General features: G+C 47.3%; 1 protein-coding gene across 1 annotated transcript in view; it reads right to left on the reverse strand.

Moving 5' to 3' along the window:
• Positions 1-20,870, reverse strand: part of KCTD19 (potassium channel tetramerization domain containing 19) — a 38,212-nt gene that overhangs the window by 8,383 nt on the left and 8,959 nt on the right. Inside the window, exons 3-6 of the mRNA XM_025371227.1 lie at positions 6,448-6,598; positions 5,153-5,344; positions 3,804-3,935; positions 1,361-1,571 (exon numbers count right to left, since the gene is read on the reverse strand). Coding sequence (XP_025227012.1) covers positions 1,361-1,571; positions 3,804-3,935; positions 5,153-5,344; positions 6,448-6,598 — 686 coding nt within the window. The remainder of the gene's footprint in view (positions 1-1,360; positions 1,572-3,803; positions 3,936-5,152; positions 5,345-6,447; positions 6,599-20,870) is intronic.

Raw genomic sequence — 20,870 nt, forward strand, 5'->3', positions numbered from 1 at the left:
TTTTTTTTGAGACGGAGTCTTACTCTGTCACCCAGGCTGGAGTGCAGTGGCGCGATCTCGGCTCACTGCAAGCTCCGTCTCCCAGGTTCATGCCATTCTCCTGCCTCAGCCTCCTGAGTAGCTGGGACTACAGGTGCCCGCCACCACGCCCGGCTAATTTTTTGTATTTATAGTAAGGACGGGGTTTTACCATGTTGGCCAGGATGGTCTCAATCTCTTGACCTCATGATCTGCCTGCCTTGGCCTCCCAAAGTGCTGGGATTACAGGTGTGAGCCACTGCGCCCGGCCCGTTTCCTTGTTTCAACTGGAAATCTGTCTAACCTTGTAGGAGAGTAAGCCTGGATAACAGGTCACATTTTTGGAACTGAGCTTGACTTATTTCAGCAAAGCCCTCTAAATGGACTAATTTCATGTCTCCAGGCCCTGTTTCAGGTTCCAGGGCCAGCCGAGGGCCCAGCCACTCCCTTTTTGCCCCATACGCATTTGCCCAAGACATCTCAGTCACTGTGCCGCAGCCTGCCACAGTCTTGGAAAAAGACTGGGGTCTGAACATCAACCCCCTTCTCCAAACCCTCCCTTCCAAGGCACCTGTCTTTGCCCTCTGTGACATCAGGGTGGACATCTCTGAAAGAAATGGACTTTATGGGCCAAAAGAGCCCAAAACAACAATATTGGGAAAAGACAGCATTCAGGGTCAGCTGACCCTCTCACAGGGGCTCCAGAAAACCCACTTCTACCTTCAATTTTGGTACCAGACTATTTTATGACCCTCAGAGAGTTGCTCTGTTGTTCTGCACCTCAGTTTGCCCTTCTACAAAACAGGGTTGGATTCCTTGCCCCTGCACTGAAGACATCCTGAGCTCATCCCACAAGGCAAGGGCTGGGGATCAGCACCTCTGGGAAGCCTGGCCTGGCCTGCCCTGCCCTGCTTCTAAGGAGGACTCACCCCTGGCTATGGCCATTCTGTGTGTCCAGTGAGCCTCCCAAGAGTGGCAGAGGACCTTTGTAGAGGGGTCTGCACAGGGAGGTACCCAGCTCCCTGAGGGTGTGACTGTGGCCTGGTCACCTCAGACCTAGCACAGGGCTAGAACCAGGGAAATGGACTGCAGAGGACAGAAAGAGGAAATGGTCTGAAGCCTTTGAACCTTAGCAACCCTCGTACCTTGGCACCAGCCCTCTCCTTTGAGGCCCTAACCTGGTGGTAGTTTGGCGGTGCTGGTGATGGGAATGGCTAAAATGATGGGCTGGCCCCAAGGACACACTTCCCCTCTGGCTAGTGGGAAAGGTCCCAGTTTATTCCGAGAGGGAAGGGCAGAGCCAAGCGTGATGGGACTCAGCGTGCCCTAAGGAGGGCCTCACTTGACATGCTGAAAGAGGACGCCATTCCCTGTGATGTACAGTCGGCTTCCGTCTAGCGTGCTCTCGATGCGAAGCTGGCCCAGCGCAGAGTCCGGGTACTTGACCAGCAGACCCAGGGCCATCATGTAGAGCGGCTTCACGGACTCCAGGCTGACTGTGCGGGCCCCCTTCCCGGGGCTCAGGGGAGGACAGGTGGTCCGGGAACAGCCACCTGTGTCAAGGAAAAGGGTGTATAGAACTAGACTGTGAACTCTAGGAAGGCATGGTCTTCCTAGACCCCCATGGTCATGGCTGGATTGGAGGCTTTGGGGCTCGGTTCCTACTGCTACATCCATTATACCGAGGAGGCTCAGAGGGAGGATATTTCCTTGCACAGTCCAAGTCGAGATCTTCTCAAAATCAGTATAATTTTTTTGTATACTCAGGCTTAGAAATCATAACTATTTGTTGGAAGGTGAGTTGGGAGTGGGGGGATTCATTTGCTGTATCACTAGCATCTGAATTTCCTAAGTTTCAGGAAAGCAGCCATCTGGCCCCAGCCTCTGCAGGAGTCTTCATTAGTCCCAAGCTCTACTGTAACCATCCAAGGGTAAGGAACGGCAACCATAGCCTGGAAACTCAATGTGTGTTACAGGCTTCCTGGATTCACAGCCCCTATTGCTGGCTCTCCTGGGCAGAATTTCCCCCAGAGACATACCTTGTGGCATTATTTTCAGGGTGGGTATTTGGGTTGCTGGTTTATGGGTGGGACCTTTTCTCCTACAGTGGGCCCAGGGTACAGTCCAGAGAATACAGTTATCACAGCCTCAGGACCCTGCTGCTGTGGCAACAATGTGCCAGTGGGCACACTGCTGGGGGATGTTCGTGGATCATCTCCAATCCTCAGAGCAACCCTACAAGAGGGGGTAGTGCTATCATCATTTCATGCTGAAGAAGCTGCCCTGAGAGGCTAATGAAGTATCTTGCCCTAAACTGCAAAGCTAGGCAGAGGCGGGGCTAGGATTTGAGGTCAGCTCTGTCCAGCACCAAGGTTACCACAGCTGTTTCCCTTATTGTGATGTTAAAGCCACCTTTTGTGTTTGAGGAGTGCTGCCAGCTTCCAGAGCCTGGATGTCAACACAGTTCCTCCATCTTTGCATTGCTCTGTGGAGCAGGGACTATGCTATCATCCCACAGTGATCTATGTTCTCTGAGGAATAGAAGGCTTTGAGGGAAGGGGCTGAACTCACACTGCCTTAAGTAGATTCTAAGGCCCTGGGACAGGGTCCTGAGACCTGCTGCAGCATGCCACTCCCCACAGAGGGTGGGTTTCTTTTTTGAGAAGGAGTCTTGCTCTGTCACCCAGGCTTGAGTACAGTGGCATGATCTCAGTTCACTGCAGCCTCATCCTCCCAGGTTCAAGCAATTCTCCTGCCTCAGCCTTCCAAGTAGCTGGGATTACAGGGACACACCACCATGCCCGGCTAATTTTTGTATTTTAGTAGAGATGGATTTTCACCATGTTGGCCTGGCTGGTCTCGAACTCCTGACCTCAAGTGATCCGCTTGCCTTGGCCTCTCAAAGTGCTGGGATTACAGGCATGAGCCACCAGCGCCTGGTCAAGAGGATGGGTTTCTATTTGTCTGGGAGAAGGCTGGGAAATCTATGCCTGAAGATAAGGAAAGGCTTGATTGCCATGGGATAAATGTCTGGTGATGCCCAGGCCAAATTTCCCATGCGCAGTGCAGTTCTACACATTCTCAGGATGGTGGCTGAAGCCATGCTTAGGTGGCTGGTGCCCTATAACATGCACAGTAGCTTCCATGGAGGCGGAGTTGGGAAATGGAATGATGAACGGCCCTGAGGAAACCATAAGGAGAAGAACAAGCTGGAATGAGGTAGGGCTGGGAGCACGAAGGCCTGGGCTGGACAGGGGTCAGCAAGTGTCAGGAATAGGCAGAAACAGGCACATCTGCCGGGGGTTTCCAGGTGAGGTGATGAGGGAATTTGGGGGCAGGTGAGATGCGTGAAGCACTGAGCATTTCCCACACCTCCAACCATACCTGGAAGAGGAAGGATGGGAGTGACTGGTGGGTGCTCCTAGTCCCCACCACTTTCACAAGCAGGGCAGACCTCCCCTACCCCTGAGAAGCCTGCTCTCAGGTCCGAGACATTCCAGCCTGGCTCCCCACCCAGGCTGGGCTCCTTCTGATCCAGGCTGGGCTGGGCTTCCTACACCCCTGGCTGGTTGCCCACTCCCTACCCTCAGTGGGAAGGCTGAGCCGGCAGAGCAGCATGCAGGATTTCAGGCTGTGAATCCTCTTGGATTCAGAGTCAGCCAGAAGACCCACTTCTCTCACTAACCCCAAAAGCCCGAAGTGGTTGTGGAAGGGGAGATTGTTCTTGGCTTTTCCAGGTCAAACCAAGACTATCAAGGGGAGGCCAAAGTTTCCTGGCGACATACCCATGTTCATCCGGTACCACCTTATGGCTTCAGTGAGTGCAGGGATTTCCAGAATTTCCACTTCTGCTTCTAATACATCAATGTTGGAGAAATTATCCGGTAGTAAAATCTTCTGTGAGCGAAGAAAATTCACTTGAAAAACAAAGGGGAACACAGTGAGTTAATGAGGCTATTTCTGGTTTAACTGCAGGTCCTGGTTTTGGCAGATTTCTGGTGCTGTAACTTATCCTAGGTTCTCCTTGTTCTGAAACAACTTCTCAACATACCTGATTAGATTAGCTTTGAGTGTGTGGTTTTCAAGGTGAAAGACCCCACATTACTTTGTTTTCCTGTGTCTGAGGCCATGGGTGTGGCCTCCCGTGGCTTGGCCTGGGGCTCCCAAGCCAGGCCCTCCTGGTGGGCACACTGGCCCTGAGACTTACCCTGCGAGTCTTGACCCAAGAGCAGGTCATTCCAAAAGAGGGAGTTGTCTTGCTGCTTAGAGAGGAGGGGCCCGGCCGAGCCTGGGCTGGCAGGTGGCACTTGCAGTTTGTCCCTGCCTGGACTGCAGTATGGGAGGCAGAGATGGAGCCAACGCTAATGTCCTGTGTGAATCAACTTGGAGATACAGAAGCACATCACAGACAACTTTCTAGGTGACTATGAATATGAATGACTGGGGTTCCAGACATTTGGGTTCCTAGTGTAACTTGAATGTTTACTGCCCTATCTATCTAGATAGCAGTAGCATCTTGGGGTCAAAGAGGTCATTCAGTTCGCATCCCAAACAGAGCTCATCCTGGGGCAGTAGGGGGAGAGAGCCTCTCTGTCAAAGGTGGAAAATCTCATCCTTCCTTAGGCCACTACCTCAAGTGGACAATTCTGCTATGACTCTGAGGGAACTTGTCACTATCCACCCTCCTTCCCTTTTATTCTGAGTTTGCTGACATTAAGAGCAGGTAGCACCATCCTTTGAAACAATCTGGATTCCTCATTTTATGGTGAGAGGAACTGAGGCCTGGAGGCCAGTTGGATACATAAGGGCAGAGTAAGAAGAGAAGCCGACTGGCAACCAGCTGAGCTCCCTGCCCTTCACACCAACTCCTGTGGTCCCTGACACTTTCCAGTGCCCTTTTACAGCCAGGCCATCCCAAAACAAATAGGGAATAAAATAGCCCTGAGTCTAGCAAGATTCTAATGCTGGAATCTGCTTGCCTCCTGGAAGGCTCTGTCATGCTTCCACCACCTCTACCCAGGGAAGCTTCTGAGGCCCTGAGCTCCAAGCTGGGCCTCTGTGGGACATGTAATGGGGAGGGGTGAATGGGCCCTATCAGCCCACCCCCCACCCCACCCCTGGACAGAGCAATCACCAATGAAGCGGAACTCGCTGCACTCGCACTCGATGAGGGCCACCGTCTCAGCCAGCCACAGCAGGTTGTCTTCAGTCACTAGGCTGGGATACTTGGCCACCAGGTCTAGGGGCAGGAAGCAGTAGTGCACCTCCTCTTCTGTGTCTAACAGGGGTGTGTCCATGAGCCCCAGAGGTGCCTTATCATGTAGGCCTGGAAGAGAACATGTAGGCAGTGTCGCCACCTCCCAGAAGCCAGGGGATCTGATTCCAGCAGGACTTTCACTGACCCAGGGGCCCCAGAGGATGCTAGAGAGACTACCCAGGAGATGGTCCTTGCCACTTGCCAGACACATCTTCCTTCTTTCTCTTTTCAGTTGTAGCCCTAAGATTTGGAAGGCATGTGGTAGGAAGTGGGGCGTGGAAGTCTATTTTTTTTTTTCTTTTCTTTTTTGAGAGGGAGTCTCACTCTGTTGCCCAGGCTGGAGTACAGTGGCGCCATCTCGGCTCACTGCAACCTCTGTCTCTCACATTCAACTGGTTCTCCTGCTTCAGCCTCCCAAGTAGCTGGGACTACAGGCATGTGCCACCACACCCAGATAATTTTTGTATTTTTAGTACAGACGGGGTTTCACCATGTTGTCAGGCTGGTCTCGAACTCCTGACCTCACGTGATCCGTCTGCCTCGGCCTCCCAAAGTGCTGGGTTACAGGCATGAGCCACCGTGCCCAGCTGGAAATCTTTTTTTTGTTCTTTCTATAAACAGTGAAGGGCAGTGGGACATGTGACATTTCGACTTATGTACCCAAAGTCATTAAATTCATTTACCCATTTGATCCTTTCTAACTGATCAAACCAAACACAGTGATCCACAGACAAAATAGATACTTTTGACACTCCTGGAAGCTAAAATCCATTAATAATCATAAATGCTTTGTACTCATGTCTCAGATAGGCTGAACCATGCTGCCAGGCACCTATCAGACAATGATCATTTGGGGACATTCTGTGTGTGATGGTTGGAGGAAACTCGAAAGAATGGTGGCATTCCCTGATGAATAGGAGGGAGTGGAATGAAGCCTTGCCTTGCCCATGTGAAGCCAGAATGCAGAGGAGTGAGTGTGGAGGAGGATGTTGGTTCCAGCAGGCAAGCAGCCATGGAGAGGGCCTGTGGCAGGGCAGAAGATCAAAGGAGATGACAGAGACTGCCCCAGAAATCAGGCACTTTCTGCTGTCTGGATGGAAGCCATTTCTGTTAGGGTATGGAGAGGGAAAGTTGGTGTGGGCTTTAGGGAGGGCCAGTCTATCCCAATTTACCTGTAAAGGCTGGGCTTTTGATTGGAAATTCTGAGGGTTTGCTAATACACTTCCATGTACGCCAATAGTTCAGAGATGCTCTCTCAGCAACAGGTATGTCTGCAGGCCGCACGCGTAGATGGTGTTTCCCTTCCTTCAGATTATCTAGAGTCTGTTAGATAAAGAAGAGTACTATCTTGAGAATCTAAACCAAGTAACTATCTACCAATTCTAGTGTGACGATCAGGAAAAACAGTATGTGACTTACTTTGGTTTTTTTCTTTTTTTTTTTTTGAGACAGAGTGTCGTTTTGTTGCCCAGGCTGAAGTGCAGTTGTGTGATCTCAGCTCACTGCAACCTCCACCTCCTGGGTTCAAGCGATTCTCCTGCCTCAGCCTCTCGAGTAGCTGGGATTACAGGCACCTGCCACCACACCCGGCTAATTTTTTTTTTTTTGTATTTTTAATAGAGACGGAGTTTCACCATGTTGGCCAGGCTGGTCTTGAACTCCTGATCTCAGGTGATCTGCCTGCCTCGGCCTCCGAAAGTGTTGAGATTACAGGCACGAACCACCGTGCCCAGTGACTTACTTTAACTGTTTTGAAATAAATTAGGCAATCACACACAAAAAAAATGTAAACATGTGGGGCTATAGGGTGACATGCTGATATTCAAAGTCCCAATGATTATTTCTCTTCTGATTTTTGAAACAAGTTTTATTATACTTTTATGTTGAGTAATAGTAATTTATCTTGCACAATCTAAAAAGTAATTTCTATTTAATCATTAAAAACTTATTTTTTGCTATCATTTTCCTTCAAGTGCTCAAAACCACTTTTGACCTGTTATAATTGTGATTTGCTATTGTTTGTGTACATCCTAACCCTGGGTAGTGATCTAAGTGGTGAGATTGAGGTATAATAAACATGTCTTATATTGCCACAGGGCTCCACATTTTTCAATGCACTTTGACACATGTTTGCTCATTTACCATGACATGACTCTGTGAGACAGATGTGGTTGGTGTCTTACTGATGAGGCAGCTGAGGTCAAAGGCTTTGCAGCCTGCCCAAGCAGTCTTCCAAGTCCAGAGCTTGTCAGCTTGAAGGATCAAGCGACCAGGGGTGGGCTGAAGCTGGAGTGGAGCACCCCAACTAGGCAAGCCTGAAGCTCAGGGCGGTCTTTGTGCCACCCTTACCCAGGGACCCATTCTCCCTCAAAAGTCCTGCAGGGGGCAGATTATCATAACATCAGCCCCCTTTTTTTTTTTTTTTTTTTTTTCCTGCCTTTACTCTAGAAGAAGATACATAGGATTTTCCCAATAAATTTCTGGATATAGCAGGGCAAGTGGTACTTTAAAGGCACCAGGTCCTCATAATGGACAGATGCCCCAGATTCAGTCTGAAACTAACAAAAGTATCTGCCTCTAAATGCTGCTATGTCAATGAAGCCCTTGTGAAGTTGCTCTCAAAAATCCTGAGCATTGAGACTAGCCCTCTGGTGGCCAAGCTATAAACTGTGCCCGCATAATCACTTAAGGTCGATGCAAAAGAAGGCGGGCCAGAGTGGGAGAATCTTTCCCACTTTGGATGGTTGGAGGGTTTGCAAAAGCACTGGGCAATGGTGGGATCATGGGGAGTGCTTTCCTGTGGCAGTGAACAATGGGGGAGACAGTGTGTGTGTAGAACGCTGGAAGACAGTCTGTCATTCATTTGAGAAATACTCATTGTGCATCACCAGGGCCACAGTCAGACACTGTGCCTGCCCTCAAGAAGCTCTCAGCTTGGGAGAGAAGAAAGACATGAAAAACCACAATTTACGTATACTGAGATTAGAGCCAGTGTCAGTTACAAAGTTTCTGGACTTCCAGGAACCCTGGGATTTCTTTCCACAGCATTAGAAGGGAGCATTAGAGTCTCCCTCTGTCACCCAGGCTGGAGTGCAGTGGTGCAATCTAGGTTCACTGCAACCTCCGCCTCCTGGGTTCAAGTGATTCTCCTGCCTCAGCCTCCCAAGTACCTGGGATTACAGGTGCCTGCCACCATGCCCGGCTAATTTTTGGATTTCTAGTAGAGACGGGGTTTTAGGCTGGTCTCGAACTCCTGGCCTTAAATGATCCACCAGCCTTGGCTGGTGCTGGGATTATAGGTGTGAGCCACTGCGCCCAGGCCTGCCTCTCCATTTTCTCTCCTTTCCCCTAGTCCTGGTCCCCCAGCCCCCAGGTCCTCTCCACACAGTGATCTTGCAAACATATGAGGTGAGTCCAAATCACTCCTCATCTTAAAAAACTTTAGTGCTTCCTGTTGCTATGGGATAAATCCAGATTCTCCTTTGCATTGCACATAATGTCCTTCACAATCAATGGAGGGAGTAGGGTATACATGAAAAGCACAAGGGCTTTGAACTCAGCATATCTGGGGTAAATCCTGACTCTGTCACTTAAGAGCTAACATTTATTAGCCATGGACTTTTAAACTGAATCCTTCCAATCTTCCCCTGACAACAAACTAGGCTCTGGTCTCATCACTCCCTTTGAGGACACGGGAAACTAGGTCCAGGAAGAGGTAGGGGACTAAGTGCACCAAGTAAGTGGAGATGCTAGGAACGAAACCCAGGACTCTGGAGCCCAAGCCCTTAGCGACTGTTTTGTTTTTATTGATATGTAATAGTTGTTCATATTTTTGGGGTACATGTGATATTTTGATACATGGATACAATGTATAATGATTAATTTAGGGTAATGAAGATATCCATCACGTCATTTTTTTTTTTTTTTTTTTTGAGACAGAGTCTCACTCTATCACCTAGGCTGGAGTGCAGTGGCATGATCACAGTTCACTGCAGCCTCGACATACTGGGCTCAACTGATCCTCCCACCTTACTCTCCTGAGTAGCTGGGACCACAGGTGCACATCACAATACCCTACTTTTTTTTTTTTTTTTTTTTTTGAGACAACGTCTCACTCTGTTGCCCAGGCTGGAGTGCAGTGGCACAATCTTGGCTCACTGCAACCTCTGCCTCCCAGGTTCAGGTGATCCTCCCACCTCAGCCTCTGGAATAGCTGGGACCACAGGCATGCACCACCACACCTGGCTAATTTTTTTGTATTTTTAGTAGAGGTAGGGTTTTGCCACATTGCCCTGGCTGGTCTCAAACTCTTGGACTCAAGTGATCTGCCTACCTCAGCCTCCTAAAGTACTGGGATTGCAGGCATGATCCACCACGCCCGGCCCACAGCCAGCTAATTTTTAAGTTTTTTTGTAAAGACAAGGCTTTGCCATGTTTTCCAGGCTGGTCTTAAACTCCTGGGCTCAAGCGATCCTCCCACATTGGCCTCCTGGGATTATAGGCATGAACCACTGGGACAGACCCATCACCTCAAACATTTATCTTTTCTTTGTAATAGAAACATTCCAATGATTTTCTTCTAGCTAGTTTGAAATATACAATATATTATTGTTAACTATAGTATTCCTAGCACACTACCAAATACAAGAGCTTATTCCTTTTATTTGACTGTATTGTACCCATTATTCAAATTCTTCTCATCCCCTTCCCTCCTCCTACTTCTCCCAGCCTCTGCTGCCTTCCACTTGTCATGTAACTTCTCCAAGCCTCAGGTTCCTCACAGGCAAAGTCGAGGCAGTAAAATCTGGAAGGTGTTGTAAGGATTAAATGAAACAGTATGTTAATTTCCTTTCTCTTGGAGGTCATATCCTAAATTTCCTTCCTCCCTCCCCCCCTCCCTCCCTTCCTTCTTTCTTTTCTTTTCTTTTCTTTTTTTTTTAATAGGGCCTTGCTGTGTCACCCACACTGGAATGCAGTGGTACAATCATCATGGCTCATTGCAGCCTCGACCTCTTGGGCTTAAACAATCCTCCTGCCTCAACCTCCCAAGTAGCTGGATCACAGCTGTGCGCCGCAACACCCCACTAACTTTTTGATTTTTTGTAGAGATGAGGTATTGCTATGTGGCCCAGGCTGGTCTCAAACTCGTTAGCTCAAGTGATCCTCCCACCTCGGCCTCCCAAAGTGTTGGGATTACAGGCATCAGCCACTGCGCCCAGCCTAAATTACCTTTCCAGCCTCATCTCCCATCATTCTTTATGTTTACACCCCATCATCAGTGACACTAAACTCCACAAAACTCCAAAAACACATCACATTCTTTGACACCTCCCTAGCTTTGTGTACGCTATTCCATCTGCCCAGAATACTCCTCCCCATTCTGTTCCTGAAGAGGCTGGAACCTCTCCGAGCCAGAATGGGTCATCCTCCCACTTTGTTCCCATAGACACCCAACACTTTCACTTCTCTCTGCAGGCCTCTGGCTCAGTTTCAGGTCAGTTCTTCCCCCATACCAAGTTTCCTGGGGAGAGGCTGGTTTGATGCATCCCCATTTTGTATTCTAGAACCTAGCATGCATATGAAAGAATGCATGAAAATGGAGGGCTAGCCAGGTGCGGTGGCTCACACCTGTAATCCCAGCACTTTGGGAGGCCGAGCTGGGCAGACCACTTGAGATCAGGAGTTTGAGACAAGCCTGGCCAACATGGTGAAACCCTGTCTCTACTAAATATACAAAAAATTAGCCAGGCTTGGTGGTGCATGCCTGTAGTCCCAGCTACTCTAGAGGCTGAGGCAATCATTTGAACCCGGGAGGCAGAGGTTGCAGTGAGCTGAGATCACGCCACTGCACTCAAGCCTGGGAGACAGAGCGAGACTCCAGCTCAAAAAAAAATAAATAATAAATAATAAATAAATAAAATAAATAAATAAATAGAAAAAGGAAGGGCTGGAGGGCTGATTTTCTGCAAAGAAAAGCAAAAAGAGACATGGGAGATCTCCAAAGGAACGAACAGAGTAGACTGCACTCATAAAACTGAGAAAGATGGAAAGATGTTGAGTATCCAAAACTGCAGGAAAAACCAGCACAAGATTTCAATGGGCAGAGCCTATGGAGTTCAGAGGACAATGAAGACAGGGATTCCACCTTGGAATCTGGAGGTCAGAGGGAAGACCTAAGCGGGAGAGGGACAGGGATGAAGGAGAGGGAGAGAGGATGGCAAGAAGAAAGAGTTCAGCTTAGGTCTGATTTGTGATGGACAGAAAGACAGTAGGTGAAGTAGCAAGAAAAGGGTGAAACTAGGGAGAGTCAGCTAGGGGAGCCTAGCACTCTAAGCCCATGCTCAGTGGACCGCATCACAGGAACCTGAACCTGCCACTTACTTCACCTGCAGATTCAAGCCCCAAGATTCTGTCTCACTGGAGAAAATAATAGTGCCCTTGAACAAGTCTAAATTGGCCACGTAGGAGGAGGCCTGTGGTGGGGAGAGGAGGATATAAATCCCTGCGCAGGACAACACTCCTATTTGGAGGTGTTTGGTACTGGATGTGTCCTCTGGAATGGGTCAGTAATGATAGTCTAGCTAGTTTGAGAGGAGATGTGCTAGTTGAGGAGAGAATGATCTATTTTGCAGAAATGAAATCTCCATTTCCTGCTATTTTCAAGCATGTAAAGTGCTAGCAGCACCACTTCCCCCAAGAAAAGTATGCCTGAGAAACCTTAAAAGAGGCCGGGCGCGGTGGCTCAAGCCTGTAATCCCAGCACTTTGGGAGGCCGAGACGGGCGGATCACGAGGTCAGGAGATCGAGACCATCCTGGCTAACACGGTGAAACCCCGTCTCTACTAAAAAAATACAAAAAACTAGCCGGGCGAGGTGGCGGGCGCCTGTAGTCCCAGCTACTCCGGAGGCTGAGGCAGGAGAATGGCGTGAACCCGGGAGGCGGAGCTTGCAGTGAGCGGAGATCCGGCCACTGCACTCCAGCCTGGGCGACAGAGTGAGACTCCGTCTCAAAAAAAAAAAAAAAAAAAAAAAAAGAAACCTTAAAAGAGAGAAAAACTGGCCAGGCATGGTGGCTCACACCTGTAATCCCAGCACTTTGGGAGGCCGAGGAGGGTGGATCACGAGATCAGGAGACTGAGGTCATCCTGGCTAACACGGTGAAACCCCGCCTCTACTAAAAATACAAAAAAATTAGCCGGGCGTGGTGGCGGGTGCCTGTAGTCACAGTTACTCGGGAGGCTGAGGCAGGAGAATGGCATGAACCCAGGAGGCAGAGCTTGCATGAGCTGAGATTGCGCCACTGCACTCCAGCCTGGGCGACAGAGTGAGACTCAGTCTCAAAAAAAAAAAAAAAAAGAGAGAGAGAGAAACTAAAACAAACAAGTCCACAAAGATTGCCATCCTTGCCAGTCAGGTCATGCTGCATGCCAGGCCCAGGCATCGGCCTTGACCTAGGCTCAGGAGCCTCAACAAGGCTGTTTTCCAAACTCTGTCAACCAGTACTTGCTCTGACTTCTAGAAATACAAGTCCTCTACTCACGGAAAGCCATTCGGGTGCTATAAGAAATCACAGAAACCATTCTCAGCCCCTCACTTACTTATTTTTGGTCTGCCAGTTTCCCCTAATAGATATAATCTCCCCAAGACCTCAGGACCTTGGCTGTTTTGTCCTCTGCCGTATTTGCAGCACCTAGAACAAGGCCTGTGGGGTCTCAATACCTTTTTGTTCAATGAATGGCTAAATGAATGAAGAACATTCCAGAGAGCCTGGGCTTCCAGCTGCCCTCTAGCTTTGCTGACTGAAGTTGCCACAGAGTGTGTGGCTGGTCTGCTATAGGCTGACTTCAAGTCTGCTTTCATCTGCCTGAATACAACTTCTAGGAATTTTACTTTTCACATGTAATGAGCTGGAAAAAGTTATTGGAGAGAGGATTTCTTAAGGAAAATACAGACCTTAAATCAATTCAGATAGCTAATTTCTAGCACAAGGATAACTGATGTTGCTTTTGGCCTAGATAGTGATGAAAAAAATATGTCAATCAGAAGCAACATAAAACTGATGGCGTGGGGAAGTATGTGTACGTATATGTGTGGTTGCAAAGATGGCTGACAAATGCACCCTGCTGGCAGAGCTTTGGGACTTAGCACAGGTTTTCCAAAGCAGCAGCAGTTCTCAGAGATGCCTTATGCTGTGATGTAGGCTGTTGGAAGGAATGTGATGGTAAAGGAGCTTGGGGGAACTTGCAAATCCCTGACTGCCTTGTAAAGACAAGGAGGGCCAGCACTGCTTTAAGGCTCAAGGAAACCAAGGCTGGTAGAACAAAAGGATGTGCAGAACAGCTGCTGTCAGCCCCCAAAGCCAAACAAGACTCAGCTTTTTGCATTTCAAATCTACCCCTTCACTGCTGGCTCCAGTCCCCTTACTCTGCAGAAGTCATCTTGGGCATAGCATAGAGTGCTCTCTCAGCAGATATGTTGTGAAGCACATGCAAATGCTGGGTACTGTGATAGGTGCTAGGTGTTTGTTTCATGAAAACATGAAAAGAGTACAGTCCAGTGAGGGAGAAAGACATATGAATACATCATCACAATAGAATTAGCACTGCTAGAACAGGGGAATTCAGTGTGTTATGAGAGCAGAGAGACAAAAACTTAGGAAATGTCAGGATAGTCTTCCAGTGGGCCACATTCAGGCCAAATCTTTTTTTTTTTTTTTTTTTTTTTTCCTGAGATGGAGTCTCGCTCTGTTGCCCAAGCTACAGTGCAGTGGCACAATCTTGGCTCACCGCAATCTCCACCTCCCAGGTTCAAGTGATTCTCCTGCCTCAGCCTCCTAAGTAGCTGGGATTACAGTTGCCTGCCACCATGCCTGGCTAATTTTTGTATTTTTAGTAGAGATGGGGTTTCACCATCTTGGCCAAGTTGGTCTCAAACTCCTGACCTCAAGTGATGCACCTGCCTCAGCCTCCCAAAGAGCTGGGATTACAGGCGTGAGCCACCGCCCCTGGCTTAGGGCAAATCTTAAAAGGCGAGAAATCCAGGAAGAGGAAACAGCAAGTGAAAAGGTATAAAGAGAAAGCATGTGGGGTGCTTGGGGTGTGGCTGAACTTCAACGTGTGTGTGTGTGCCTGTGTGTGTTCATGTGTGTGTGCATGTGTATGTGGCCCTGCCTGCATGTAGGTGTGTGTCTTTGTTGGGATATGAACCAGCACAAGCAGATGGGCCAGCCTATGAGGAGCCCTGATGCCATGTCAAGGGGTTTGCATTTGACTCATCCACTTACCCATACCACAGACAAGCTACACAGTTGGGATGAATATCTGCTGCTTATGTCATCCTCTTCCTTTCCAAGATCACAGTCATAATCTCACATCATGAGTAATGGGAAATGTGAGACTGCCACTGGTCTATTTTCTTAAAAACATCATTTGTGTGATCAACAGCGGGCGCCTGTAGTCCCAGCTACTCGGGAGGCTGAGGTGGGAGAATGGCGTGAACCCGGGGGGCGGAGCTTGCAGTGAGCCGAGATCGCGCCACTGCACTCCAGCCTGGGAGACACAGTGAGACTCCGTCTCAAAAAAAAAAAAAAAAAAAAAAAAACTCCCTGGCTCCCTTGAGCACAAGGAATGAAGGCGGGTTTGGGTTGCTTGCTGGTAGCAGAATGCTCACAAGGGGAACAATTTAAATTTCCAAACTGAGAAGTCCCCAGAAGGTGTGAAAAAGGAAACATAAGTAGCATGTCCTGTCAACACATTGTCCTCAGTGGACTTCAGGGGGAAAGTAAAAGAGAATAGATAATCTGCCATGAACCTTAAACCCTAGTGAATGACCCTGAAGGGAAATTCCACACTCTGCAGCTGTGACTCCCACCCAGGCTGATGGATGTGAAGGGCTCAGATCAGTTTACATTTAGGTGAAGTGGCCTTCCCAAATTACACAGGAAGTTCTAGGAGGCCCTATGATATTAATGTGTGGACCTGTAATGTCTACTTTGTATTTCTCCTATAAACAATATACAGTATTCCAAAACATCCAGATTCATGGATTTACATATCAGCTTTTATGACTCCCAAATTTTTATCTCTAGGCCTAATTGTTTCCATGAATTCCAGACCTGTACATCTAGCGCCTCCTGTTTACCTTCCCTTGGATGGTTTTATTGCACTTTCATTGTCAAACTCAACATGTTCAGATCCTAACTCCTGATTTTCCTCGCTAAACCTGTGTACACATCCCTCAAAATCCACCATTCATCTGGTTGCTCAGGAAAGAAACAAAGGAGTTGTCCATTCTCTCTCACCCTACATTCAATTCATCAGCAAACCCTGTCAGTTCTACCAGCAAGACATATTCAGAGTGTGAACACCTCTAATACCACTATTACCACCATAGACCAAACCACCATTATCTTTCATCTGGATACTGCAGGAGCCTCTTAACTGGTCCGTCCACTTCCTCTCCTGCTCTGCTGTAGTCTAGGCCGGGGGTCAGCAAGTTTTTTTCTGTAAAAGGTCTGACAGTAAATATTTTAGGCTTTGCTTTGCTAACCACATGGTCTCTGTCAACTCAACCACTCAGCTCTGTGTTATAGCTTGAGAGCAGCCGTAGACAACACATAAACAAATGAGCATAGCTATATTCCAGTAAAACTTTATCAATGGCACTGAAATTTGATTTTTTTTTTTTTTTTTGAGACGGAGTCTTGCTCAGCGTCCAGGCTGGAGTGCAGTGGTGTGATCTCAGCTTACTGCAACCACCGTCTCCCAGGTTCAAGCAATTCTCTCATCTCAGCCTCCCAAGTAGCTGGGATTACAGGCACTTGCCATCATGCCCAACTAATTTTTGTATTTTAATAGAGATGGGGTTTCACTATGTTGGCTAGGCTGGTCTTGAACTCCTGACCTCAGGTGATCCGCCCGCCTTGGCCTCCCAAAGTGTTAGGATTACAGGCGTAAGCCACCACGCCCCGGCCTGAAATTTGAATTTCATATGATTTTTACATAGCACAAAATATTTTTGATTTTTTTTCAACCATCTAAAAATGTAAAACCCATTCTTAGCTTATGGGCTTTCTAAAAAAGGTAGTGGCTGAATTTCGTCCATGGGCTGTAGTTTGCAGATTCTTGATCTAAGGTTAAGCCAGCAGCCAATGATCTTTTTTTTTTTTTTTGGAGATAGAGTCTCACTCTGCCGCCCAGGCTGGAGTGCAGTGGTGTGATCTTGCCTCACTGCAACCTCCACCTCCTGGGTTCAAGCGATTCCCCTGCTTTAGCCTCCTGAGTAGCTGGGATTACAGGCGCGTGCCACCATGCCCAGCTAATTTTTGTATTTTTAGTACAGACAGGGTTTCACCATGTTGGTCAGGCTGGCCGCCTCAGCCTCCCAAAGTGCTGGGATTACAGGCGTGAGCCACCGCACCCAGAATTTTTTTTTTTTTTTTTTTTTTTAAAAGAGAAGGTCTTGCTCTGTCACCCCGGCTGGGATGCAGTGGTGAAATCTCGGCTTACTACAGCCTTGAACTCCTGGGCTCATGTGATCCTCCTGGCTTCAGCCTTCTGAGTAGCTGAGACTACCGGCACATGCTACCATGCCTGGCTAATTTTCAATTTTTTCGTAGAGATGATGTCTTGTTGTGTTGCCCAGGCTGGTCTCCAACTCCTGGCCTCAGATGATCCTCCCACCTCAGCATCCCAAAGTGTTGAGATTACAGGTGTGAGCCACTGTGCCCAGCCCCTCTCTCCCTCCCTCCCTCCTTCCCTTCTTTCTTTCTTTCTTTCTTCCTTCCTCCCTTCCTTCCTTTCTTCTCTCCCTTTCTCCCTCTCTTCCTCTCCCTCCCTCCTTCCTTCCCTCTCTCTTTCCTTTTTTTTCTTTCCTTTTCTTTCTTTCCTTTTTTCTTTCTTTCTTTTTCTTTCTTTTTCTTCCTTCCTTTCTCTTTCTTTCTCTTTCTTTCTTTTCGTTCTTTCATTCTTTCTTTTCTTCTTTATTGAGATATATTTCACATATTTTAAAACTTACCCATTTAAAGCATGCAATTCAGTGGCTTTTAGTCTATTAACAGAATCAAGCAACCATCACCACAATCTATTTCAATATCCCTAAAAGAAAGCCTGTACCCATTAACAGTCACTGCTCATTCTCCATTCTCACTCATCCATCCTTCCTACTCTGAGCCCCAGCCCTAGGAAGCCACTTATCTACCTTCTGTCTCTATAAATTTGCCTATTCCGCACATTTTAGATAAATAGAATGATACAATATGTGGTGCTATTTTATTTATTTATTTGTTTGTTTGTTATAGAGATGGGGTTTCGTCATGTTGCCCAGGCTGGTCTTGAACTCCTAAGCTCAAGTGATTCACCCACCTCAGTCTCCCAAAGTGCTGGGATTATAGGCATGAGCCACCGCACCCAGCTGTGTCTATCTTCTATACACATAATCATACAAAAGGACTGTTTATTTCACTTAGCTGATTTTTTTTCATTTAGCATTTTATATATACATATATATATATATATATATATATATATATATATATATATAGAAAGAGAGAGAGAGAGAAAGACAGGGTCTTGCTTTTGTCATTCAGGCTGGAACACCGTGGTGCAAACATGATTCATTGCAGCCTTGACCTCCCTGGCTCAAGCGATCCTCCTGCCTCAGCCTCCCAAGTAGTTGGGACTATAGGCATGAGCCATCATGCCTAGCTAAATTTCTTTTTTAATTTTTGGCAGAGACGGAATCTCACTTTGTTGCCCAGGCTGGTCTTGAACTTCTGGCTTCAAGCAATCCTCCCGCCTCAGCCTCCAAAAGCTACCTATAACATTTAGAATAAATCCTGTGTCTTCACCATGGCTTTCAAGGTTCTGCAAGATCTGGCTTACTCTGACCTCACTGTCAACCTTTGACATCTCCCTACCTCTCACTGTACTTTACAATGGCCTCCAAGTAGGCGAAAGAGTCACTATAACCTCAGGGTATTAATGTTTAACTACTCCTTTTTTTTTTTTTTTTTTTTTTTGAGATAGTCTCACTCTGTTATCTAGGCTGGAGTGCAGTGGCGCAATCTCAGCTCCCTGCAACCTCCACATCCTGGATTCAAGTGATACTCCTGCCTTAGCCTCCAGAGCAGCTAGGATTACAGGCATGAGCCACCATGCCCAGCTAATTTTTTGTGTTTTGTTTGTTTGTTTGTTTTTGAGATGGAGTCTTGCTCTGTTGCCCAGGCTGAAGTGCAGTGGCACGATCTCGGCTCACTGTAACCTCCACCTCCGGGGTTCAAGCGATTCTTCTGCCTCAGCCTCCTGAGTAGCTGGGATTATAGGTGTGCAACACCATGCCTGGCTAATTTTTGTATTTTTAGTTGAGATGGGGTTTCACCATGTTGGCCAGGCTGGTCTTGAACTCCTGACCTCGTGATCGCCTGCCTCGGCCTCCCAAAGTGCTGGGATTGCAGGCGTGAGCCACCACGCCCAGCTACTTTTTTTGTTTTTTAGCAGAGATGGGGTTTCTGTATGTTGGCCAGGCTGGTCTCCAACTGTGGCCTCAAGTGATCTAACCCACCTCGGACTCCCAAAGTGCTGGGATTATAGGTGTGAGCCACCGCGTCTGGCCTAACTATTCCTAATGTCTGTAAGTTCTTTCCCCAGATACCTGTATGCCTTACCCCTTTGCCCCTTTTTCATTCAGATTTCTGCTCAAATGTTGCCTTGTCAATGAGGCCTGCCTGATCACTGTTTTCTTATTTAAGTATTTATTGACAAGGTCTAGCTCTGTCACCCTGGCCGAAGTGCAGTGGTGCAAATACGGCTCACTGTGGCCTCAAACTCCTGGGCTCAAGCAATCCTCCCACCTCAGTCTCCTGAGTAGCTGGGACCACAGGCACGCACCATCACGTCTGGCTAATTAAATTTTTTTTTTTTTTTTGTAGAGACAGGGTTTTGCCATGTTGCCCAGGCTGGTCTTGTCCTGGACTCAAGAGATCCTCCTGCCTCGGCCTCCCAAAGTGTTGTGATTGCAGGTGTGAGACACCATGCCCAGCCTCTGATCACTCAGTACAGGAGTCACTTCCCTGGCTCCAGTCACTTGCTATCCCCTTACCCTTCTTGCTGCATACTACACATCTGAATATTAAAAGACAAGGAGATTCGATGTGAATGTTTTATTCTTTCAACTAAGTTCTAGTACTATAAGGACAGTAAAACAATGATATACTGGGGAAAATGTAGCAATATACATTTGCTTAAAAGACTGATTGAATAAGCAAAAACTACAAAAAAAAAAAAAGAAAAAAGAAAATCATATAAACACAATCTGAAATTCCAAGAAGTCCTGGAATACAGAAATGCCCTCCTCCTTCATTACACAGGAAGCACTGTTTTGTTTTCATAGCATATATCTCTACCTGACATTGTACAGCTATAGGCTTCACTCCTGTATCTCCAGAACTTGGTGTAAGTTTGGTGCTCAATATACAATAAGACACTAATAAACAGCAAGTGTATCCTTTGGAGGCCACAACTACGGGCTAGGGGTGGGGGTTGGGTGGGCAGGTGGAGTTGGGGGATGTGGGGAATGGGGAGGGGTGGAGAGCAGAGCAGCAGCATAAGCCTGGGTGCCTGTCCTCCAGAAGCTTCCCATCTTGTGCTGATTGGTGGTCATTCTACATGGCTTTCCATCAAAGCCTACTATGTCACAGATAATTCTCAGTAGAATATGCATTTGTTGAGTGCATGGGAACCTTAGTTAGCAGGAGGAAAAGTCCCATTTTTATTGTTAGGGGCTAAATCTGAAAGACACTGTGGTAAGGAGTACTAACAGTTTAGAACAGTTTAGATATATGCTGCCCAATATGGTAGCCACTAGCCACGTATGATTATTGACTACTTGAAATGTGACAGTCTGAGACCCAGCACGGTGGCTCACATCTGTAATCCCAGTAATTTGGGAGGCCGAGGTGGGCAGATTGCTTGAGGCCAGGAGTTTGAGACCAGCCTGGCCAACATAACAAAACCCCATCTCCACTAAAAATACAAACATTAGCTGGGCGTGGTGCTGCACACCTGTATTCCCAGCTACTCGGGAGGCTGAGGCATGAGAATCTCTTGAACAAGGAAATGGAGGTTGCAGTGAGCCAAGATAGCACCACTGCGCTCTCGCCTGGGCGACAGAGTGAGACTCTGTCTCAAAAAAAACAATAAAAAAAAGAAAGAAAGAAGTGTGACAGTCTGAATCTGAGATGTGCTGTAAGTATAAAACACATAATGGATTTTGAACGCAGTACAAGGAATGTAAAATTTCTCAATTTCTAAATATTGATTACATGTTGAAATAACATTCTGAATATATTTAATAATGCTTTGAATACATAGTTAATATTTTGAGTATAATAATATATTATTAAATTGACATCATCTGTTTCTTTTTACTGTTTTAGATGCAGCTGTAGAAAATTTAAAATTACATAAGTGGCCCACATACATGGCTTACATTATACTTTTATTGGATCATCCTATGTTTTCCCCAAAGCCCACAGGAATAATGCCTGGAACCCAGAATGCTCTTCATAAATATTGGATGAATGCATTAAGTTGGGCTG

Source organism: Theropithecus gelada, chromosome 20, assembly GCF_003255815.1.
Source record: "Theropithecus gelada isolate Dixy chromosome 20, Tgel_1.0, whole genome shotgun sequence".
NCBI classification, from domain to species: domain Eukaryota; kingdom Metazoa; phylum Chordata; class Mammalia; order Primates; family Cercopithecidae; genus Theropithecus; species Theropithecus gelada.